Source organism: Nothobranchius furzeri, chromosome 17 (assembly GCF_043380555.1).
Source record: "Nothobranchius furzeri strain GRZ-AD chromosome 17, NfurGRZ-RIMD1, whole genome shotgun sequence".
NCBI lineage: Eukaryota > Metazoa > Chordata > Actinopteri > Cyprinodontiformes > Nothobranchiidae > Nothobranchius > Nothobranchius furzeri.
In genome coordinates, this window is record NC_091757.1 from 55,556,346 (window position 1) to 55,579,682 (window position 23,337).

General features: G+C 42.0%; 1 protein-coding gene across 3 annotated transcripts; it reads left to right on the forward strand.

Annotated features, from left to right (window-relative positions):
• Positions 1–525: 525 nt before the first annotated feature.
• Positions 526–22,786, forward strand: dhx37 (DEAH (Asp-Glu-Ala-His) box polypeptide 37). 3 transcript variants are annotated; one of them, XM_054731625.2, is made up of 27 exons: positions 526–653; positions 794–902; positions 983–1,158; positions 5,823–5,935; positions 8,408–8,759; positions 8,837–8,985; positions 9,074–9,166; positions 9,238–9,334; positions 11,045–11,158; positions 11,245–11,461; positions 11,530–11,628; positions 11,712–11,782; positions 11,899–12,034; positions 13,254–13,330; positions 13,690–13,922; positions 15,151–15,262; positions 15,338–15,444; positions 16,963–17,151; positions 17,281–17,405; positions 19,767–19,883; positions 19,966–20,138; positions 20,315–20,429; positions 20,517–20,654; positions 20,728–20,822; positions 20,945–21,018; positions 22,230–22,327; positions 22,409–22,786. In XM_054731625.2, exons 2-27 carry the CDS (start codon positions 800–802, stop codon positions 22,483–22,485), a joined length of 3,450 nt encoding a protein of 1,149 aa, XP_054587600.2. In that variant the 5' UTR covers positions 526–653; positions 794–799; the 3' UTR covers positions 22,486–22,786. The 3 variants fall into 3 exon arrangements, with proteins under 3 accessions (XP_054587600.2, XP_070402296.1, XP_070402298.1); XM_070546195.1 differs by having other exon boundaries at positions 644–902; XM_070546197.1 differs by having other exon boundaries at positions 644–902; positions 11,715–11,782.
• The last annotated feature ends 551 nt before the right edge of the window (positions 22,787–23,337 follow it).

Here is a 23,337-nt window from a genome sequence, read left to right on the forward strand (position 1 = left end):
TTTTGTTTTTTTAATCCTCCAAAAAATGTATGATTAGTCTTTTTTGTAATAAACTTGGCTAAATTCCATATTCATAAATGTAAATTTGGTAATAAGATGCCATATTTTCCGTATTTTCTCAGTCTGCTAACAAAAAGGCTCTGAAAACAATTGACACTTGTAGATTTTTACATATATTTGTGTATTTAATCCCCCTGGCTGAATGTTCTGTTAAATGTATTCATTTGTATGTATGCTTCTTATGTTCTCTTGATGTATACTTGCACTTTGCTAAATAAAGCTAAAAAAAAAAAAAAAATAATAATAATAATAAAATAATAATAATAATAATAATAATAATAATAATAAAATTAATAAAATAATAATAAAAAATAGTAAATAAAAAATAATAAAAAAATAAAAATAATAAAAAATATATATAACGCGTGCGCGTGCGTGCGTGTGTGTGTGTGTGTGTGGATGAAAGCAAACCGCTTCCGCTCAATGATCTTCTATCGCTTCGGAACTATTTCTACTTAGCTAAACGTTTCCTAGCGGACAGTTTTTGTGGACGGACACGTTCATGTTTACACGTGAGGTTCGTGCTGGAGTTCAGTTTTGCTAATTTACCGTTTAAACTCTACTGCTGCTATTCGAATAAATAAAATTAAAAGGTAAGGATGTTTTTACTTTGGTAAAAATCTACTCAGTTGTATACATTTCGTTTATGGCTATAAGGAAAACAGTTTAGCTGAAACGTTACAGGTTTGTTATAATTAACGAACATCATTTTGTTTTTATGACCGGACGTAAGTTTAAAATGGGAAAGTTAAGAAAAAAGCACAACTGGAAAGGAAGGCAACAAAGTGAAACACATCCATCAGCTGAACAGGATAAAGCTAATGTCGTAGTGGAACTACAAGGTATACGTTAATGTTTTTTTAATTCATTATCACTGTTTTCTGACAGTTTCTTCACTAATCATTGTACGTGTTGTCATCAGATGGAGCCCAGTTGAAAGGCGTTGATGAGAGCAACGCTTTGGTTCTTCCAGCTACAAAATCCAAGAAGAAGAAGCAGGACCTTCGCCTCTCATCTGTTTCCACCAAAAAGCCGCTGACAAAGAAGCAGAAGAAAGAGCTGCAGAAGGTTCTGGAGCGCAAGGAGAAGAAAGCTCAGGTGAGAGAAACGGGGACCAAAATGCAACTTTTAACTCTGAAGTGTGGCCCACTCAAAAGGTTAACAAATAAGACAATTTCACTGATGGACAAAATATGATAAAACTGTGAAGTGGATTACTTAAAACTAGAGAGATAGGAAAATATAGATGCCATCAATGTTGCGATATTTCACATTATTTTAATAAATTAACTTTTAAATGTAATGGATCGATATTTTTATTGGGAATTTGCGTGAGAACATTTACTGTATTTTGTGTGTGTGTGGTGCAATGCCAACTCTGACTGCTAGGTGGCAGCAGTTTTTACAGCCTTCAATCTGACGGAACAAGATATCGCGTTAAACACCAGATGTAGTTTTCCAATTGAATTCAGTCATCAAATTTGCAGATATAATCCGGCTTTTGTATATCTTATTGTATCTGTACTGTGATATATATTGTATCGGCAGATTCTTGCTAATACGCAGCCTAATAAAAACAAGTAAATTATATGAAATTAGCCTCAGGTGTCAATCTGCTGCTTTCTCCTGTAAAAGGAGCAGAATAGACAAAATCTCTTTTATCAGAAAAATGCAGATAATCCTGAGATCCAAAGTGTAATGATGAGTACATCCTGGTATTATCAAATCAATAATCTAATATACAAAGTTACATTTAGTAAAGACTTCAATTCAAAAATACTTTATTAATCCCAGAGGGAAACTGATTGCTGTAGTAGCTCAGAATAATAATAATAACCAAGTCATCAAAGAGTTGTTGTATATTACAATGGCTGTTGGCAGGAAGGATCTCCAGTAGCGGTCAGTGTTGCAGCCAAACTGAAGAAGCCTCTGACTGAAGACACTCTTCCGTTGTCGGACAGTCTTGTGAAGAGAACGCTCAGGGTTGTCCATCATTTTCTTGATTCTCTGGAGAATCCTTCTTTGCATTATCTCCTCCAGCGGTTCCGAAACTGCTGAAACTCTGGCTGAGTCCTTGAAAGGGCTTGGAGTTCCTCCATCATCTTGTTGGCCAGTGATCTCACGTTTCCCATTATGATCGATGGAAGAGATGGTTTGAATTTCCTCTTTCTCTTTCTCCGTTTTGCTCCCGCTCTGCACCCACGCTTCTTGTGTTTTAGCTCATTTGGGATTTTTGGCTTCAGTTGAGGTATTATTTCAGCCTTTCCAATGTTAATCAGCTGCTCCCGATTGTAAACAGCTTCTTGCCATGGTTACGCATCATAACAAATGCTCAAAAAGTGAAAAAATACCAGTAAAAATCATCTAAGCTTCACAGTACCAGAAACAGAAAAGTAAAATGTCCAAAAAATTATCGTTTTTCTTGAGAAACTAGAAGAAAAAATGTCCAAAAAAAGGCAAAACTTGCATATAGTCAACAGAGCTACTCCAACATACAGCCACCCAGAGCAGCACAGTTCCCGTAAGTGCTTAACCTTAATTCTGTCTTTTCCTTTTAGCTCTAAATTATAATTTTATAATTATATTTTATAAGAGAAAAACAAGATTGTGGTCTGGTTGTCCCAGAGGAGGTCTTGTTTTGGACATGTATGCATTCTTTACGTTTGCATAACACAAATCCAATGTCTTGCTTTCTCTGGTGGAGCAGCTGACAAACTGATGAAATGTTGGAAGTGTAGCAGAGAGCGAGGCATGATTAAAATCAACAGATATAGCCACAAATGCATTGGGGTGCTGGGTTTGTAGCTTAGCGACAACGGAACTGATGACATCACATGCATTTTCAGCAATGGCTGAGATGCCAAGAGTTCAACATCTGGGCTGCAGAGATGACATTTCACTGAAACATGACCTGGATGGCAACATCTGTTGTTGACAAGCATTGCCACTGCCACTCCACCTCCTTTTCTTTTCCCGCTCCTCTTCAGATCTCTGTCTGCTCGTACAGTCAGGAATCCTGGCAGAGAGACGCTGGAATCGGGGATATGGTCCTGCAGCCACGTCTCAGTGAAACACATAACACTGCACTGCCGATAGTCTGGCTGAGTCCTTGAAAGGGCTTGGAGTTCCTCCATCTTGTTGGCCAGTGATCTCACATTGCCCATTATGATCGATGGAAGAGATGGTTTGAATTTCCTCTTTCTCTGTCTCCGTTTTGCTCCCGCTCTGCACCCACGCTTCTTGCGTTGTAGCTCATTTGGGATTTGTGGCTTCAGTTGAGGTATTATTTCAGCCTCTCTAATGTTAATCAGCTGCTCCAGATTGTAAACCAGACTGTTGCCACGGTTACGCATCATAACAAATGCTCAAAAAGTGAAAAAAGCTAAAAAAATAGCAGTAAAAATCCTCCAAGCTTCACAGCACCAGAAACAGAAAAGTAAAGTGTCCAAAAAAATACAGTTTTTCTTGAGAAACTAGAAGAAAAAATGCCCCAAAAAGGCAAAACTTACATGTAGTCAACAGAGCTACTCCAACATGGAGCCACCCAGAGCAGCGCAGTTCTGGAAAAAAAAAAAAGACTTGGTGAAGGATTCAACTCTCATCCTCTGTGGCATCGGTTCTGAAACTGGGAAGTTCTACAGGAAAGAAAAAAAAATCTATGAATACATATTTACAATCTGTTTTGTTTTATTGCTGACTGAGTCAAAAACAACAAGGTTTTATTGTATTTATCGTTGCTTGTCTTTTCCTGAAACTCACATTTCAGCTCATCTTCCTGGGGGGACTTTTTAAACACGTGTAAATGTGTGATTCAGTTAGGGTCGTCACGGTGTGAAAATGTCACCTCACGGTTATTGTGACCAAAATTATCACGGTTTTCGTTATTATCGCGGTATTTTTTTAAAACGTGTTACTTTTTCAGACAACTAAATAAACCTTGTATATCAGGAAAATATTGTCCTCAGTTTGTGTCTAAATATTGCCTAAAATGTGTTATTTTGTAATTATGTTGTTTATTTGTTTACATTTTTTCCCCTTTAGTCTTTAAAATACCAATATTTGCCCATAACTTCTTATTTCATGTCAGTTTGATGTCATCATTTTAAAAATATTAGATCAGATGATACTCAGTACTCAAGTAGCCTTCTAATCAGATACTTTTTTACCCTTACTTGAGTAATAAACCCTATATCAGGAAAATATTGTCCTCAGTTTGTGTCTAAATTTTGCCTAAAATGTGTTATTTTGTAATTATGTTGTTTATTTGTTTACATTTTTTCCCCTTTAGTCTTTAAAATACCAATATTTGCCCATAACTTCTTATTTCATGTCAGTTTGATGTCATCATTTTAAAAATATTAGATCAGATGATACTCAGTACTCAAGTAGCCTTCTAATCAGATACTTTTTTACCCTTACTTGAGTAATAAACCCTATATCAGGAAAATATTGTCCTCGGTTTGTGTCCTTCCAGTGAGCTTTGCAGATGTGGGAAAATGTCATCAGGCAGTAATCGTTGTTAAATTCATAATTATTCTCGGAGAGAGACCAACTCTTATCTGCCCCTGGGAGCCCCGTAATGCATAGCGTCATTTCAACATGGCGGTGTCCGCGACACGGTTTATATGCAGGTAGCGGCGCTGCGGCTGCTTTATATAGCGACTCGTTGCATTCTCCCTCAACCCAAATCCTCGGATCACGCATTTTAGCTAAAGCGCTAATGTTAGCTTGCCTTGCGTTGACTGTAGAGTTGTGGGTGATGGTCACGCAGATGTGTCATGAGATTTGAAGCGTTGCTGCCTTTCACAGACACTTTTTCTGCACGTGCTGCAAACAGGATAGCCGTCTTCTATCAACTGTCCCTCGGCATTCTTCAAATATCCAAAAGATGCCCGTACTTCCCATTTTGTCTTCTATGAGGGATAATAAATGTCCTGAGCGCTGCCGTCTCCTCCTTTGGCCATTATTTCAGCTTTAGCTTCAAGAAAGTTTTGGTTGTAAACAACAAAGTGCGCATGTGCCGCCGGCAACTTCAGCAGATGATACGGTGGCTGGTAAAGCTTGGTTTATGCTTGACACATTTACTTTCCGCTTGGTGATGCGGCTCGCGGATGGAACGCGCTTCACAACTCGCAGCGTTTATGGTTCATGCAGCTTGTCTCTGCGGTGAGCCAATATTCTCCCAAACTGTAGGGGGCAGTATGGAGCGCTATGGCATGCATCCAACACTACACCATAGTAGAAGTAAAAATTACTGTTGTTTACAACATGGCATTCCAGCATTTTTAACAGCGTCCTCGTCTTTTCCGACAGTGCGAGCTATTTCTCTCCAAGAATTATTAACAACATGTTGATCACGGCGATCTCTGAGAGCTGAATCATACAAATGTCTGTATTTACCAACCTCTGCCGTACTAGTTCTTGCCAGTCCGCCATGTTTTTCTGCGTCCGACCGTCCGCGTGGTAAAATGTTCTAGGTGCACGGTGCGGAAAGTTTGGGCCATGCGGAGGCGTGGTGGAGGGGCGTGGTGGTTTAAATGACGCAATTTCGCCGTGCGAACCTCGCGGACGCGTCAAACATAAAAGCTGGTCACCGCGCCTACACCGCAGCCACGGTAATCCACCGAGATTTTTTTTTTTTTCAAAACAAGACGGTTATTATTATTGTCTACTTTTTTTACCGGGGTTTACCACTATACCGGTTACCGTGACAACCCTAGATTCAGTTTAATAACACTTTTGTGTTTATTGTTTTCTTTTAGAGAGCAGAGATCCTGAGTAAACTGGCTGAAGTTCAGCTTCCTGAGTCTGAGCTCAAACTGCTGTATACAACATCCAAACTGGGAACAGGAGACAAACTTTACCTAAATAAGCAGTAAGTACAAGAAGTCTCGACCAGTGCTGCAAACTTAGCGACTTTTTCGCCATTTCTAACGACTTTTCAGACCCCCTTAACGACTTTTTTTTTTTTTTTTTTTTCAAAAAAGCGCCTAGCAACAAATCTGGTGACATTTCTGACCCCCCTCAGCTACGTTGACTACAACTTTGTAACCGACTTTACCTGCAGATTAGAGATGAATCTGAAGCGACAGGACCGTCCTTCCTTCCAGAGGATCAGAAAGAAAATGATCTGCGCATGTGCGTGCAGCATGATCATGCTACCCCCGCTGGCCAATCAAACCTTTTGTGGGTTTTCACAAGTCCATTATTTGAGCTAGGAACCGGAGCTACATAACGGGCGACCGCTCCTTCCGCCATCCTGTCGCATTTCGGCAGCTGAGCTCGGCTGGCACTGGCAGGCAGCGTCGCACTCACACATGGCTTCTTGCACCACTTGTGGTGCATTCAAGGAACAATGGAACTCTATGATGAGTTCAGTAACGTAGCACATTTAAAACTTTTATAAAAAACAGAATAATACTGTAAGTCATTGACAGTTTGCATGTAACGTATCTGAGTACTAAATACGACCTGCTTCTTTTTACACAAAAGTACTAGAAACAACAAAACCAAACAAACAAAAAATATTTATTATCTGTTAGGTCAATATATAGCACTGAATCACAACAGAAGAATACATCTCAAGGCACTTGAAAACTACAATAGAAAATTCATTTTAATTCAGTCATACATACATTCCTATCAATTTAATATTTCTGTGTTTGCGAGTTCCATTCTCTTCAGGCAAAATAGAAATATTCCCTCCATTTTTTGTGCCGTCTTTCCTTGTTGTTTTAAAGGCTGCTGTTTTGTATTCGATGGGGTTTTTATTTTAAAGGGACTATAAGGAAGTGTGACAGCCAAAACATGTACAGAAATAATAAATGTCTTCTTCATACATTCTCCTGCAATGCCCTGGTCCTGTAGAATGAGCCCTGGCATTTTTTACTGTGATTGCCTGTTTTTCTGTAAAATCACAGAAAAAGAGAGATGCTCGGGTCGAGCAGGCTGCTTCATGCGCGTTCACGCTCAGGCATCGCCCGTAGCATTTGCTATCCGTAGCTTTAGCAGCAGAGAGAGAGGCAGTGCCACTTTGTCGCTGTTCCTAACGCCTAGTGACAAAGCTAGCTACATTTCTGAGGACCCTTAGCTACTTTCTGTAGAACTTTCTTCTAGATATTTCCTGCTAATTAGCAACAAAATAGCCATTTTCACTCCAAACCGTTCTTTGGTTTGACGTTGTTTCAGCTGTCATCAAGGATATAAATGTTACAGATACAAAAACATTACTGGTGTGTAGCTCACCTTGTAAGATGTCGGACTCTCATGCAGAAGACCCGGGTTCAATTCCGGATGTGAACATAGTTAATTTAGAGTTTCTTTTTTACATTAATGGTATATTTTTTTACAGTAAGATGCCCAAATTTTTATTTGAGACTCGCCGAACGGCATTGAATTCACAGATAAAAAAGATGTGGGTTCAACTTTCATTTTGGAACAATTTTTCAAGCAAGGGAAGGGAATGATCTGAGCATGCAGGAGGACTGACCCATCATAAACCTTTGTCAGCTGTGCTGAAGAGAAAGCTACAGAACCACATTATTTAATTATTTAGCTGCACGTTCTCCTGTCCTCTGTCCTCCGGGACACACACACACACACACACAGGACTGTCTCAGCTGTTATTTTCGTTAAGGAGTGTGCACGTACAGCAAGCGCGCCTCGTGCACGAGCCTACTATTGAAGCTGCCGTTACGCTTTTGGCCAGAGGGGGCAATCGCGAGCAAAAAATTCAAAACTCCGTAAAGTCCCTTTAATAAAATATAAAAAAATAAATTAAATAATTATTTTAATAAAATCACGCTGGTTTTATTTGATTGACTACACATGACCGGTGACGCAAACCAGATGACGTCATTGTGTCGTATGCAAATTAGCACGTGACGTCATCTGGCGACATCTAGCGACTTTTAGGGGGAACTTCAGCTGCTTTCAGTAAAAAACAGTTGGCAACACTGGTCTCGACCACCACGGAAACTTCTTCCCTGTGACTGAAAACCAGTGGTGGAGCCAGCTCCCCTCGACGGAATCACACAAATATCTGAATGCAGTTGCTGGGAAATTATTTTACAAATGTATGCATTTTCTGTCATTATTTCTAGACTGTTTGGGAATAATTGACACAAACTTAGCAAACACTGAACACTGATGACCGTCTAATTCACCTCACGTTATAAAAACATGAAATTATTCAGTTGAAATTTACAATTTTGGAGAAAATTCATTTTAAAATTATTTCTGGAGTGAAAAGTTGTTGCTTTTTTGTAATTTTAAGACTAATCAATATAAGAGAATTTTATTTTTTTTTTTAAAGAATGTAGATCAAAGAGTTTTTATAATTTATAAGGTCACTGGAGGAAGTAAAAGATGGAGACTCTGGTCCGAAGATCAGCAGCCTCAGTGGTGCAAACAGGAAGAGGAAATGGAAAGAAGAGGAGGAGGAGGAAGAAGAGCAAAAGAAAGACGAAAGCAGTGAGGAGGACACATCTTCTGAGGAGGATGAAGTGAAAAACGCTACAGAGACGAGTGAAGCTAAAGAAAGTGATCGTCCTCCTGAAGATTTGGCGATCAAACAGGAAATAAAGTCAGATCAAAAAGTCCCTGCAGAACAGAAACGGGCGGTTTCTGGGGAGACCAAAGCCAAAACGCCTTCAGAGCCAGCTGTCTTCATCCCTGTCGACAGGACTCCAGAAGTACAGGTGTGTGTGAAGACACATTACCCAAAAGGGTTTTCCAAACCCCTTTTGGTTAAGTACCGTTCACTCTGTTGCTGTAGGAGGCTCGTTTGAAGCTTCCTGTGTTAGCGGAGGAACAGGTCATTATGGAGGCAGTGAGAGAAAACCCCTGCGTCGTCATCTGTGGAGAGACGGGGAGCGGAAAGACCACACAGGTGCCTCAGTTCCTCTATGAAGCTGGTTATGCCAGGTAGTTTACCCACTTAAAGGTTTGTGTTTATCCATAAAGTTCCATCATAAAAAATTACTGTAATGTCACTTCTTTCTGTTTCCTCCAGCGGCGGTGGGATCATTGGCATCACTGAGCCGAGAAGAGTGGCAGCTGTCAGCATGTCTCACAGAGTGGCCAAAGAGATGAACCTGCCCACACAGTGAGTCAAAGATGCATCCTGGAAACGGACTTTTTAAAATGATATCACGTGTTTATATGTCTCTTTTCCAGGGTCGTTTCATACCAGATTCGATATGAGGGTAATGCAACCGGTGACACAAAGATCAAGTTCATGACCGACGGCGTCCTGCTGAAGGAGATTCAGAAGGTAGCAGTCTATGGGCCTTATATAGTTTCTTTCTTAATCGAGCAAAAATAGTACTTAAAAAAAGCAAAGTTCAAACCAAATTTTGAGAAACTGCAAACAAAAATACCCAAACTGCCCTGAAAAACTTTTGTCTATTAAAGGCTGAATAAATAATTACATCAAACCATTTATTTAATCTAAGTTTTGTTCTCTAAAAGATATATTATATTTTGAAAACCAGAAGTATTATTTTGCAAACCTCCATTCTTTGCTTTTCTAGTCTGAGATTAATGGGACTTTACGGAGTTTTGAATTTTTATGCTTGTGATCGCCCCCTCAGGCCAAAAGCGTAACGGCAGCTTCAATAGTAGGCTCGTGCACGAGGCGCGCATGCTGTACGTGCCCACTCCTTAACGAAAATAACAGCCGAGACAGTCCTGTGTGTGTGTGTGTGTGTGTGTGTGGGGGTGTGTGTGTGTGTGTGGCCCAGAGGACAGGAGAACACGCAGCTAATGAATTAAATAATTTGGTTCTGTACCTTTCTCTTCAGCACAGCCGACAAAGGTTTATGATGGGTCAGTCCTCCTGCATGCTCAGATCATTCCCTTCCCTTGCTTGAAAAATTGTTCCAAAATGAAAGTTGAACCCACATCTTTTTTATCTGTGAATTCAATGCCGTTTGGCGAGTTTCAAATAAAAATTTGGGCATCTTACTGTAAAAAAAATACCATTAATGTAAAAAAGAAACTCTAAATAAACTATGTTCGCATCCAGTTTCAAACACGGGTCTTCTGCACGAAAGTCCGACGTTTTACTAGGTGAGCTAAAGCGCCAATGACGTTCCATTGTATCTGTAACATTTATATCCTTGATGACAGCTGAAACAACGTTCAAACCAAAGAACGGTTCGGAGTGAAAATGGCTATTTTGTTGCTAATTAGCAGGAAATATCTAGAAGAAAGTTCTACAGAAAGTAGCTAAGGGTCCTCAGAAATGTAGCTAGCTTTGTCACTAGGCGTTAGGAACAGCGACAAAGTGGCACTGCCTCTCTCTCTGCTGCTAAAGCTACGGATAGCAAATGCTACGGGCGATGCCTGAGCGTGAACGCGCATGAAGCAGCCTGCTCGACCCGAGCATCTCTCTTTTTCTGTGATTTTACAGAAAAACAGGCAATCACAGTAAAAATGCCAGGGCTCATTCTACAGGACCAGGGCATTGCAGGAGAATGTATGAAGAAGACATTTATTATTTCTATACATGTTTTGGCTGTCACACTTCCATAATGTCCCTTTAAAGAAACAATATAACCTCTATAGCTTTTGTCTTATTTTATACTAAAATGTTAATAAAACAAATAAAATAACCAGCTGAATGAACGTACTGCTGAGCTGTGATATCCTCCTGGAGGGGGCCGTCTGCTAGCACACTGCTGCAAGTGAGTGAACACCTCCCTCTCTTGCTGCAGATGTTTTAATTTCCTAAACATACAAAGTGCTACTACTAGTTCACCCGTTTGTTATTTTTTGTGTGTCTGCCGTCTTCTCAAAGCCACAGTGAGTCGTGGCAGACGGCCGCTCACTGAGCCAGGATCCTCTGGAGGTTTCTTCCTGTTAAAGAGGAGTTTTCCTCTCCACTGTCGCTATATGCTTGCTTAGTATGAGGATTGCTGTAAAGTCTCTTAACACAACAAGTCATTGACTCTGTGCAATCTGTTTTTCGTCTGCATTGCAGGATTTTCTGCTTCAGAGATACAGCGTTATAATTATAGATGAAGCCCATGAAAGAAGCGTCTACACGGACATCCTCATTGGATTGTTGTCCCGGATCGTCCCGCTCAGACATAAAGTAGGAGCTCTTACATCCGTGTGTAAGAGTGATCTAGAACATCGTTCTTCTGCTTGTTTCACCTTTATTTTCTCCTCTCTTTGCAGAAAGGCATGCCCATGAAGCTGCTGATCATGTCAGCTACATTACGAGTCGAGGACTTCACAGAAAACCAGAAGCTTTTCCGAATTCCCCCGCCTGTCATAAAAGTGGACGCTCGGCAGTTTCCTGTCACGATCCACTTCAACAAACGAACTCCGCTGGAGGATTACACCGGAGAAGCCTTTCAGAAGATCTGCAAAATCCACCGGATGCTGCCTCCAGGTTTGTTTTAGTGTAAATCGGTACCTGAACCTCACAGACACGATTCCTGTCTTGTTTCTGTCACTCAGGTGGGATCCTGGCGTTTCTGACTGGTCAGGCTGAGGTTCACAGTCTCTGCAGAAGACTCAGGAGAGCCTTTCCCTTTAGAAGAAGCAACACAGCTGCAGGTGAGCAGTCTACTTCCTAACTTGCAGATGCATTTCAGCAGGGATTAATGGTTCTTTACGTTTGCTTCTTTTTTGTTTTGTAGCAGAAGATGAGGAAATGGAAAGCTCTGAGGCGATGAGGAAATTTAAGAAAGCTAAACAAAAGAAGACTGTCGTAAGTCTGATTTTACTCCTGATCTCAGCCAAAACCTTGAATTATTTCACATTTGTAATCTTCTCGCCTCTGCATCCTTACGTTTTTATTTTTTAATGTTTTGAATCTGATTCCAGTCTCTTCCTCGGATCGACTTGGACAACTACTCTGCCCTGCCGGTGGACGAGGGGGACGAAGACAGAGAGGCGGGGATCGGAGACGAGGAGGACGGAGGCTCGGACCTCGACCTCGGAGACGATCCCGCTGACACCGGTAGGTTTACGCAAAGCAATGTTTAAATATTATAGCTTATATGGATGCATTTTAATATTTATAACCGTATGCTTTGGTTTCTTAAAGGGACTTTTTGGACTTTTGAATTTTTATGCTCGTGATCGCCCCCTCAGGCCGAAAGCGTAACGGCAGCTTCAATAGTAGGCTCGTGCACGAGGCGCGCATGCTGTACGTGCACACTCCTTAACGAAAATAACAGCTGAGACAGTCGTGTGTGTGTGTGTGGGGGGGGGGGGGGGGGGCGGAGGACAGGAGAACGCGCAGCTAATTAATTAAATAATTTGGTTCTGTAGCTTTCTCTTCAGCACAGCCGACAAAGGTTTATGATGGGTCAGTCCTCCTGCATGCTCAGATCATTCCCTTCCCTTGCTTGAAAAATTGTTCCAAAATGAAAGTTGAACCCACATCTTTTTTATCTGTGAATTCAATGCCGTTCGGCGAGTCTCAAATAAAAATTTGGACGTCTTACTGTAAAAAAAATGTCATTAATGTAAAAATGAAACTCCAAATAACAAACTTTATTCACACCCAGAATCAAACCCAGGTCTTCTGCACGAGAGTCCGACGTCTTACTAGACGAGCTAAAGCGCCAGTGACAGTCGTTGTATCTGTAACATTTATATCCTTGATGACAGCTGAATCGACGTCAAACCAAAGAACGGTTCGGAGTGAAAATAGCTATTTTGTTGCTAATTAGCAGGAAATATCTAGAAGAAAGTTCTACAGAAAGTAGCTAAGGGTCCTCAGAAATGTAGCTAGCTTTGTCACTAGGCGTTAGGAACAGCGACAAAGTGGCACTGCCTCTCTCTCTGCTGCTAAAGCTACGGATAGCAAACGCTACGGGCGATGCCTGAGCGTGAACGCGCATGAAGCAGCCTGCTCGACCCGAGCATCTCTCTTTTTCTGTGATTTTACAGAAAAACAGGCAATCACAGTAAAAATGCCAGGGCTCATTATACAGGACCAGGGCATTGCAGGAGAATGTATGAAGAAGACATTTATTATTTCTATACATGTTTTGGCTGTCAAACTTCCATAATGCCCCTTTAAGTCGCGTAAAATCAAAAGCTAATAAAACATGAGCCTGTCTCTTCAGCAGGTTTAGATTTACAGACTTTTAACTTCAAATCACGATGCTTTCACTGCATTTTTAAAAGTGGGAAATTTAAACACTGTTTTTGTTTGTTTTTTTCTGTAGAGGAGAAGGCTGACCCATCCATCCCTCTCTATGTCCTCCCTCTTTACTCTCTGTTGGCTCCTGAGCAGCAGGCTAAGGTCAGATTATCAGAGGAAAGTCTGGAAAAAATGAAAGATTTGTTTAGTTTTCAGCACTGAAGCAAACTGAATATATGAGTTAAAGTGTTGAATTCAATCTAAATAATTCAAATATGAAGTCATCAGGTTGTAATCCTGGCTTAATGTTGGTGAGTTTACAAAAGAATGGTTCACCCCAGTGTGTGTGTGTGTGTGTGTGTGTGTGTGTGTGTGTGTGGGTGTGGGTGTGGGTGTGTGTGTTTGTGTGTGTGTGTGTGTGTGTGTGTGTGTGTGTGTGTGTGTGTGTGTGTGTGTGTGTGTGTGTGTGTGTGTGTGTGTGTTGTGTGTGTTTGTGTTTGTTTGTTTGTTTATGGCTGCAGGTGTTCCGACCTCCTCCTCCCGGGACTCGACTTTGTGTTGTCGCCACCAACGTGGCCGAGACGTCTTTAACCATTCCTGGCATCAAATATGTGGTGGACTGCGGCCGAGTTAAGAAACGTTTTTACGACAGAGTGACGGGTGTGTCGTCCTTTAAAGTCACATGGACCGCTCAGGCCTCAGCTAACCAGAGGGCAGGCAGAGCGGGGCGAACTGAGCCGGGACACTGCTACAGGTCAGACTGGGTTTCGCTGTAATCAGGTGGTTGTTTTATTAAAGGCAAACTATGAAACTTTTTTAGATGTTTAAATAATTTTCTTGAGCACATTATGTGCTAAAATGACCCGTTATGACCTTTTTCATTAACCCTGTAAAGTCCTGCACGGTTTAGTGGTTTCTCTGCTCCAACACACTAGATTCAGTGGTTGAATCACCTGTGCTGCAGCTCATCAGGCTCCTCATGCAGATCAGCTGTGTTTAAACTAAAACCTGCTGGATACCTGCCCCCCCAGGCCCAGAATTGAATAGCCCTGCTTTGCAGGGCTAAAGAGATGTCACTCAGACCCCCCCCCCCCCCCCCCCCACTGCCCCTTATGGCCAGAATACTGCACTTGCAACTTCAGAGTAGCCGGACCAGTCCCTGTTGGTCAGCAGTAAAGTGGAGCTGACATGCCAGCACTGCAGTGTTTGTGCGTGTTTTAGATCGTGAACACAGCTGATTTTATTTTTTTAATTCAAGTTTTTATTGAACTTTCTTTAGGGGGCTGGTACATAACAGTCTCAATAGATACCACCATGGAGGAACAAAACATACACATATGGCAGTTGATTTTGGATACAGGTCCCAATCATATAACCCTTGCAGACATGCAGTGTCGGAGTAACAGCAGTCGCATAGCACAGCTGATTTGTTTGATTTAGTGATGAATCGCTCCTGTAGACACTAATGAAGGCTGAGGAGACATTTCACCTGTTAAACTGTTAAAAAGAGAAATGCACAGCGTGGAGGAGAGTTTCACTTTCGGTTATAGAGCAGTGCATGGACGTAGTTTTGGGGGGAGACGACACACACACACACACGCACGCACGCACACACACACACACACACACACACACAGAGGACTGTCTCAGCTGTTATTTTCGTTAAGGAGTGTGCACGTACAGCATGCGCTTCTCGTGCACGAGCCTACTATTGAAGCTGCGGTTACGCTTTCGGCCTGAGGGGGCAATCGCGAGCATAAAAATTCAAAAGTCCGAAAAGTTCCTTTAAGACGATACGTTATATTAAACACAGAGGAAAAAACATCACGGATGTCATTTAAATCAAATATTAACATGTTTGACACGTGTGACCAGAGTAAATATAATATAATATACTTCATAATACACATACTGTAAAGATCCCCCCGGTCCTCGTGCAACTGGGATATTTTTTCATTAGTTTGTTTCTTTTGTGCCTGCAGGTTGTACTCATCTGCAGTGTTTGGAGACTTCAGTCCGTTCTCAGAGGCAGAGATCACTCGCAGGCCTGTTGAGGACCTGGTTTTGCAGATGAAGGACCTCAACATAGACAAGGTCCGTCCAAGAAAAAAGGTGTTTAAGAGAGGAAAGAAATCATGAAATAACATCTGTTATTTTCTGTTTTTGAAGGTGATTAATTTTCCCTTTCCCACGCCCCCGTCTACCGAGGCTCTTGTTGCTGCAGAAGAGCTGCTGGTCTCACTGGGAGCTCTTCAGGAGCCGCCACACATTGGAAGGTAACTTTAGCCTTGGTCTTGTAATGGTTTAATTTACATGTTATGTAAGGAGCCATAAGACATGAGATTCCAGAGTAAATATGAAATCAGACTTATGGATCTGTGGGTACTTTAAACCAGAAGATTGGAACTTTTTATTGCAGGGATTAGATAACAACCTCGTATTCACTCAGAGACAACAGAAGAGAGAGTCAAGTTTTAAAAGTTTAAAGATTTATTACTTAACAAATTAAACTAGACTAACTTTAACACTAAATGTATGGTGTAACTAAGGTGGATGAGACGGAGAACGGTGTAGTGTGGAATGTTGCTCAGAACCAGCAAATCCGAAGAAACGATTAGTTCTGGTGGGAAGTGAAGGTGATGTCTTCGCGTTAAGCTTTGGTTAGGAGATTCATAAACGCATTCGACGCCATTCCGTCGGTCTACGTACCCTTAGCAGAAGTCCCCGTTAGATCAGGAGGTGTAGAGGTCCAGCTTGACCTTTATGGAGCCGAAGCCTGTAGAACAGCCGCAGCAGCCGACCACCAGTCTTTGAGATACTTCCGGGTCACGACAGTTTATCGGCATCTAACACGACCCAAACCTGGGTCTTGATGGTTCAGCTTTTATTCTGAAAGGAACCGTTGCAGCAGGTGGAACAGCAACAGATTTTATCCAGCTTGTCGTCGGTTCTTTTGGCTGAAGAGGAAAGTTACGGATTGGCCACTCCGACAACTTCTCTAGAACGCTTTGAACTGGCGTTAAAGATGACGTGGGCATAGTTTTATACTTCGGATGTTTTGGTTTATGGTCGAATGAAAAGATGACAGATTTACCAAACACCACCAAAACCACGCCTCCGTCAGATCTGGCAGATTCTGATTGGATCAGTAAAGCAATGTGTCATGTCTTAACGCTACGTGAGATCAGTCCTAGTGGAAACATTTAAAGTCATATTACTTATTATATTCTATAGGATTATAATAAAGTAATGAACATTTTGATTTCACAGATTGGTCACATCTTATTATTGACTAACACTTTGTTTGATTAGCTTTATTAAAATAGAGTTCTTTTATTAATTAAAAGAAAAGAGTTCATTCTTCATTCTTCTCTTGAGCTGGAAAGAAGCAGGTTATAACAAATGCATGAGACCTTGAGGCCATATCTCATGCAGACTAGTTCTGTGTCAGAGGAGAGGGGAAAATGACTTTTGGTGGAAAACAGTTATTTCATTCTGTTACAGTCTTTTAATTTATTTAATTTTTTTTATATATAATTCTGTAAAGTTAGAAAAGCATTAGGTTTTTTGTTTTTGCTCATGCATTGTTTCTCATCAAGAAGGGTTCAAAAATGTCCCACATTTTTTTAACTTATTTGTTGTAATTTATAGAAAATGACTATTATATATATATATATATTTTATTTCTAGTTACTAAATGTTTTTATTTGATAGTTAAATCTCTTAAAGCCCCTCAAGTTTCTTTTTTGTTCAATATTTGAGGTATTTTCTTTTTTTCTCTCCCATTTAATAAGGATGAAAGAGCTGCAGCGGTCCAAGCTGAACTGTCCCATCACTCCTCTGGGCAGAGCAATGGCGTCCTTTCCTGTGGCTCCACGTTACGGGAAAATGTTAGCTCTCGGGAAGCAGCAGGACTGCCTGCCATACGTCGTCGCCGTGGTGGCAGCCATGACCGTTCGGGAGATTTTTCAGAACCTTGACAGGTGAACATTTTCTGAAATCATTAGTCTTTTTGCATTTCTGAGTTAGGAAACTAGAAAATGGGACATCTAGGTTCCAAGTTTTCTTTACGTTGTAAAGGATATAGAATGTTTGTTTCCTCTTCTCCTCAGACCTGCAGGTAGCGAAGATGAAAGCTCAAAGCTAAATCAGCGTCGAGCCCGGCTGACCCAGATGAGAAGGCTTTGGGCGGGTCAGGGAGCTTCGCTCCACCTGGGTGATCTCATGGTCATGTTGGGTGAGTTTGCCTGATCAAACAGATGATTTTTTAATGTTTGGTTTGATGCTCAGCCCCAAAAAGTTACATTTGATTAACTTATATTTAGGGATGCAACAATGCCACTTTTTTCCAAACCCGATGCGATACCGATACTTGGATCTGAGTACTCGCCATTACTGATTACAGATACAGATACTTCAACCACACAAAAAATGCAATGAATTGGAATACAGGTTTTATTTTCTTCTGTTTTCAATAGGAAAAGACTGTGAGGTAGGGGTTGTATGAACTAGTCGACTAGTCGACCTCACTGCTTTAGTGACTTTTTATGCCTGTCATCGACTAGTCCTGTCACGTGATAATGACAAGATGCAGTCCTCGGAAAAGACAGCAGGTGACGAGCTCCTGCGCGTCTGGATCGAGGCGGAGGCGACGCGCCATGCCAGAGCGTCGATACTGACACCCGCCGTAAAACGGACATTTAACCAAATTGTGACCTTTAACCTCTTGCAATTTAACCTTCCCCTCACCCCCATCCTAACCTTAACCAGCTTGCGCATGCAACGCTCTGATCGTTGACACGCTCCAGACATCTGCATCCTGAGCACGGCCACAGTAACATTATCAAATCAGGTGTCGCCACCTCAAAAACTAAATTAACACGCCATCGTTCATGTCGGCTCATTTCCTTTTATGTTTTCTGTCTTTTATTTTTGCCTGATGCACCCCGCTGCTGTGGAGCGGGGCGCATCACCTGTTTTGTCCTCCGGTGACTTTACCTCACTGATGTGGCCGACGAGCACCCCGCTGTTTTAGCGGTCGGTAGATCTTTTAGAACTGCAGTTCAAAGGTAACTCATGAGGTGAATATATATGAACCCAGGTAGCAGTTTTTCTTTAGGATTGAGAGGAGATGCAGGAAGATAATAAACAGACAGGACAGAAAAATAGTCAAATAAAAACAAGTTAGTTTTTGTACCTGCTGGTTGCAACAAACAGACACCATTGAAGGTAATCAGAAGTGAGGAACAGAAAATGAAATAATTATTTTAATGTTTAGAGCAACAGGAACTCCGAGAGGCTGCAGCGCATCAGTGAGTTTGCGGCCGCTGTGCAGGGGGAGGGGGGAGAGGGCTGAAGCAGGGGGAGGGGGGAGAGGGCTGAAGCAGAAACTATCGTTGTTAAAAGAAATGTGTTTAACTTTGAAAATGTGGGCGCGGTTTTAATTGTCAAAAACTCCAGCGAACCCACCGACCCCCCCGCCGCTTCAGTTGTATGATGTCATCAACGACTAGTCAAAGTCGACTCGATTTTCATTACTTGACTGTCGACTTAAAAAAATTAAGTCAACCCCTACTGTGAGGTAGATAAAAGTAATATAAATCATCACAAAACTAAAATATTAGGTGAACAGAAATGACAAGTTACAGTGAAGTCACTTTCAAGCAACTGCACTGGTATCAGTTACTGGTATCTGTTAACTTTTACCGATGCGATACTGGTATCGTAAGGTTACCTCTTACCCTGTACGATTCGTCACTGGGCATGGTGATGGCTGGTCACTTCACGTATCAGCAGCGAACCAAACCCCCCAGCCACTGGAAAATGGGTTCTGTTGTTGAAATACCACCTCTAAACTCTAGATGTCGCTATAGTGTCCGTATTCTATATTCGACCTCCGGGTCGGGAGAGAGGTCCTACCTCAAGTGGAGGAGTTTAAGTATCTCGGGGTCTTGTTCACGAGTGAGGGTAGGAGGGATCCGTAGAACGACAGGCGGATTGGTTCGGCGTCTGCAGTGATGCGGACGCTGAGCCGATCTGTCGTGGTGAAGAGGGAGCTGAGCCAGAAAGCCAGGCTCTCGATTTACCGGTCGATCTACGTCCCAATCCTCACCTATGGTCATGAGCTTTGGGTAATGACCGAAAGAACGAGATCGCGGGTACAAGCGGCCGAAATGAGTTTCCTCCGTAGGGTGGCCGGGCTCAGCCTTAGAGATAGGGTGAGGAGCTCGGACATTCGGGAGGGTCTCGGAGTAGAACCGCTGCTCCTCCGGATCGAAAGGAGTCAGTTGAGGTGGTTTGGGCATCTGGTCAGGATGCCTCCTGGACGCCTCCCTGGGGAGGTGTTTCGGGCATGTCCTGCCGGCAGGAGGCCCCCGGGTCGACCCAGGACACGTTGGAGAGGTTACATCTCCAATCTGGTCCGGGAACGCCTTGGGGTCCTGCCGGAGGAGCTGGTGGAGGTGGCCGGGGAGAGGACGGTCTGGAGCTCCCTAGTTGGGATGCTGCCCCCGCGACAAGGACCCGGATAAGCGGAGGAAGACGACAACCATGAATTATGACAGAATTCTGATGTGTTTCTGTATTAACGGGACTTCAGGTGCTGTTGGTGCTTGTGAGTTCGCCGGCTGCACCCCCAAGTTCTGCGAGGACAACGGACTGAGGTATAAAGCCATGGTGGAGATCCGGAAGCTCCGAGGTCAACTCACCAATGCAGGTAAACAAAAACGCACGTTAACATGATATCCCAGTTCTGCTGCAGAACCACAAAATAAAATCCCTGATCTTCTTGCTGCCAGTGAACTCGGTGTGTCCAGAGGTGGGAGTATTTGTTGATCCGAAGATGACCCCACCGACAGAACATCAGGTGGTTTGTTTGAGGCAGATTGTTCTGGCTGGACTTGGTGATCATCTGGCTAGACGACTTCAAGTAGAAGATATGCTGGACCCTAAGTGGAAGAATGGATACAAGGTAGTTTTTTATGCTGGTGAAGGTTCTCAGTCATCCAGGTCATGGTAATCCAAAAGGGTTCAAATGAAGGCAACTGGACTTCTTGCCTTCATTTGAACCCTTTTGAAGGTAGGATTTTGTTAAAAGTCGGAGTATTTAATACCATTGCTCCCTTTCACTTTTGTTTTTACTCACAGACCCCTCTTATGGACGATCCGGTGTTCATTCATCCTAATTCTGCGCTGTTCAAAACACTGCCAGAGTTTGTGGTCTACCAAGAGATCATGGAGACATCAAAAATGTACATGAGAGGTGAACGAGCCACACGAGCAGCTCAACTTTTTATTTTCTTCCAAATTTGTGAAAGTGGAGACCAGAGTTTGTGTTTGTTCCTGTCAGGTGTTTCAGCAGTGGAAGCTGAGTGGGTCCCACAGTTCCTGCCTCAGTACTGTCACTTTGGTCCTCCTCTGGAGACGCCAGCCCCGTGGTTCTGTTCCTCCACCGGCACCATCCGATGTCACAGATCAAGCACCTTCTGTGAGTTTTCTCTTGGACCTCAGGTGCTGATGAGTGTTTCTGTTTGTTTAAATGGTTTCTGATTCCCCCTCAGTCCGGGTGGGTTGGCAGCTCCCTGCCGTGGAGATGGAGTACCCAGAAGGCCTGGAGCGCTTCAGGCTGTTTGCCAGGTTTCTTCTTGAGGGACAGGTATGGCAGCAGAGCATCTAAAGGCCAAACGTATCCGAGTTATCGTTGACTCCAGCAAATATTGGAACTCGGATGTTTTCACAGAAGCGTTTCTCTCTTAACGTTCGCTTTGTGGTTCACAGGTTTGTCCGAAACTAAAGAAACACACCAGCCACCTTCTCTCAAACCCCTCCATCATGATGAGAACATGGGCTAAGTGAGTAAATGCCCTCACACAGACTGATGTTTGCTGTTTTTTACAGTTTTCATAGAACAGTCAGGTAATTGTACTGACAGGTACTCCACAGATCCACAAAGTAAACAATCACCTAGTTCATTTCTGGAAAAGTTGAACTAGCTCTGGAGAGGTTATAGCACCTAGGGATGGGTACCTTTGACATTTGAATCGATTTAGTACTAATTCCTGGTACCTAGGAATCGATACCGGTACTTAACGGTACCAATTTTAGATACTTTTTAGTGTTTAATATTTTAATTCTCTTTTATAAAAACATATATATATATATATTTCTCAATATATAACCATACTTGATAAATATCACGATAAATAACATACAACTGTTTGTATTTTAACATCGTCCTTGTAGTTTTATAAGCTGATAATTAAACTGAAGCAAACATCTTTACTGTGAACTAAATTTACTGTGTATCTTCATTCCTTTTGCCGTCTTTTTTCATTTGATTTTTCCTACTGGGAAGTTAGAATTTCCGAGGAGAAAGCGAACGCACCATTAGCTGATAACAGTGGTAGCAATGGAAGCTAACATATCAAGCTAACGTTATCTTAAACAGTTTATTTAGCTGCTGGAGCAGATTAAAACGATGATGCCTCACACTTAGATCGTTGTCGCTGGTTTCATCTTCACCCAATCACCCGTCGCATTTAGTAAAGTGAAGCCAAACTTTAGAGCGCGTTCATGTTCTTCTAGTCGGAAATTTGGAGTTCCGAGGAGAAAGCGAACGCACCATTAGCAGAACAGAAGCTAACATATCAAGCTAACGTTATCTTAAACATTTTATTTACCTACCGGAGCAGATTAAGATGAGGATGTCTCACTTAGATCGTTGTCGCTGGTTTCATCATCACCCAGTTACCCATCACATTTAGTGAAGTGGACCCAAGCTTTAGCGTGCGTTCTTTCTACCGTGCTGCTCTGTTTACAACTCGCTCGCAGCGACCGACGACATAACGCTCTTGCGCATGCACAGCTGTCTAGGCAAGTTCTCGTTATGAAGGACGGGTACCGAAACGAGGCACCGTTTCAAATGAAGTGAATCGGTGCTCAGTCGGTACTATGGAATTCGGTCGGTACCTTAAAAAGTACCGAATTCGGTACCCAACGCTAATAGCACCCATTCAGCACTTGGTTCAAGGTGGTCTGAATTGAATGTTTGAAACTTTTCTAGGCTACAACCCAGGACAGAGGCCATACTGGGACCACTGGTGTCGATGAAAGTGGACTGCAGGGACGCACTCCTGTCTGTTTGGAAAACTCAAGAAAAATGTGAGGATGGAAAGCAGCTGGTTTTAAAAAAATAAAAATAAAGTCGTCTAGTCATTAATCACGTCGTATTTTCTCCTGCAGTTTTGTTGTCTGCATATTGCCAGTGGTTACCTGAGGCACTGCACCAGGATGTCACCAAAGTCTGGCCCCCTGTATGAAGGCTTGAATCAGGACATTAAACTTCTGACCAGAAATGTGGAGCGTCACATCTGCAGAGCTCACTTCACTCTAGAAAGAACATTCTTGGGTTCTACTTTTTGTAAATGTTTTATCGAAGTGTAACTACAGTACCACAACAACTACTCGCTTTAGTTTTGTTTTATACGTTGATTTAGTCACCTGTAAAATCATTTTATTGCAGAAATATTTCAACTAGTACTCCAAAATGACTATGTGCTGCTTTTATTCATTTGTATCCAACAATGGTCTTCATAAGACTTCATAAAACTTTAGATCTGGGCTGGTGTGGGACTGATTTTTCCTATAAGACTGGTATCACCACATCATAAATGCACAGTTACAATGACAATGAAAAAAAAAATAAAAACATTTTAATTAAAAATAAAATAGAAATGGGATATGATAAATTTTGCACTTATTTCTACATAGACTGACATAAAAAATCTAAAGTACTCAGTGAATCAGGAAAGGTAGTCATATGATTTCATGGTGTATGTTGTACATTTCAAAAGCTCACAATTGCATATATTCCTTTCTAAGATCTCTGTTATTTACCCTGATGATGTGCCATCCCATCAACTTTCAAGCTTAATTCTGACTGTTGGCTGCCGATTCTTCCATAGTCAGTGTTTGGAGTTTGTCAAAATTTGTGGATTTTTATTGGTCGCAGTTTGTCAAAGTTTTGATGTTTTGTTGTCTAAGTCACTTAGTTCTGACTTTAGCGGTATGGCATGATGCTCCCATCATGTTGGAAAAGGCACATCACTAAACATGTTAGATTGTTGGTAGGAGTTCCTCTTGGATGATGTCTCAGTACCAAAATAATAATA

Excerpts from the sequence above, each read along its gene's own strand:
- dhx37 (XM_070546195.1), top strand. The coding sequence starts at position 779 with ATGACCGGACGTAAGTTTAAAATGGGAAAGTTAAGAAAAAAGCACAAC. Across the intron at positions 903-982 it reads TGTCGTAGTGGAACTACAAG|ATGGAGCCCAGTTGAAAGGC; the intron begins GTATACGTTAAT and ends TGTTGTCATCAG. Across the intron at positions 8,986-9,073 it reads TATGAAGCTGGTTATGCCAG|CGGCGGTGGGATCATTGGCA; the intron begins GTAGTTTACCCA and ends TGTTTCCTCCAG.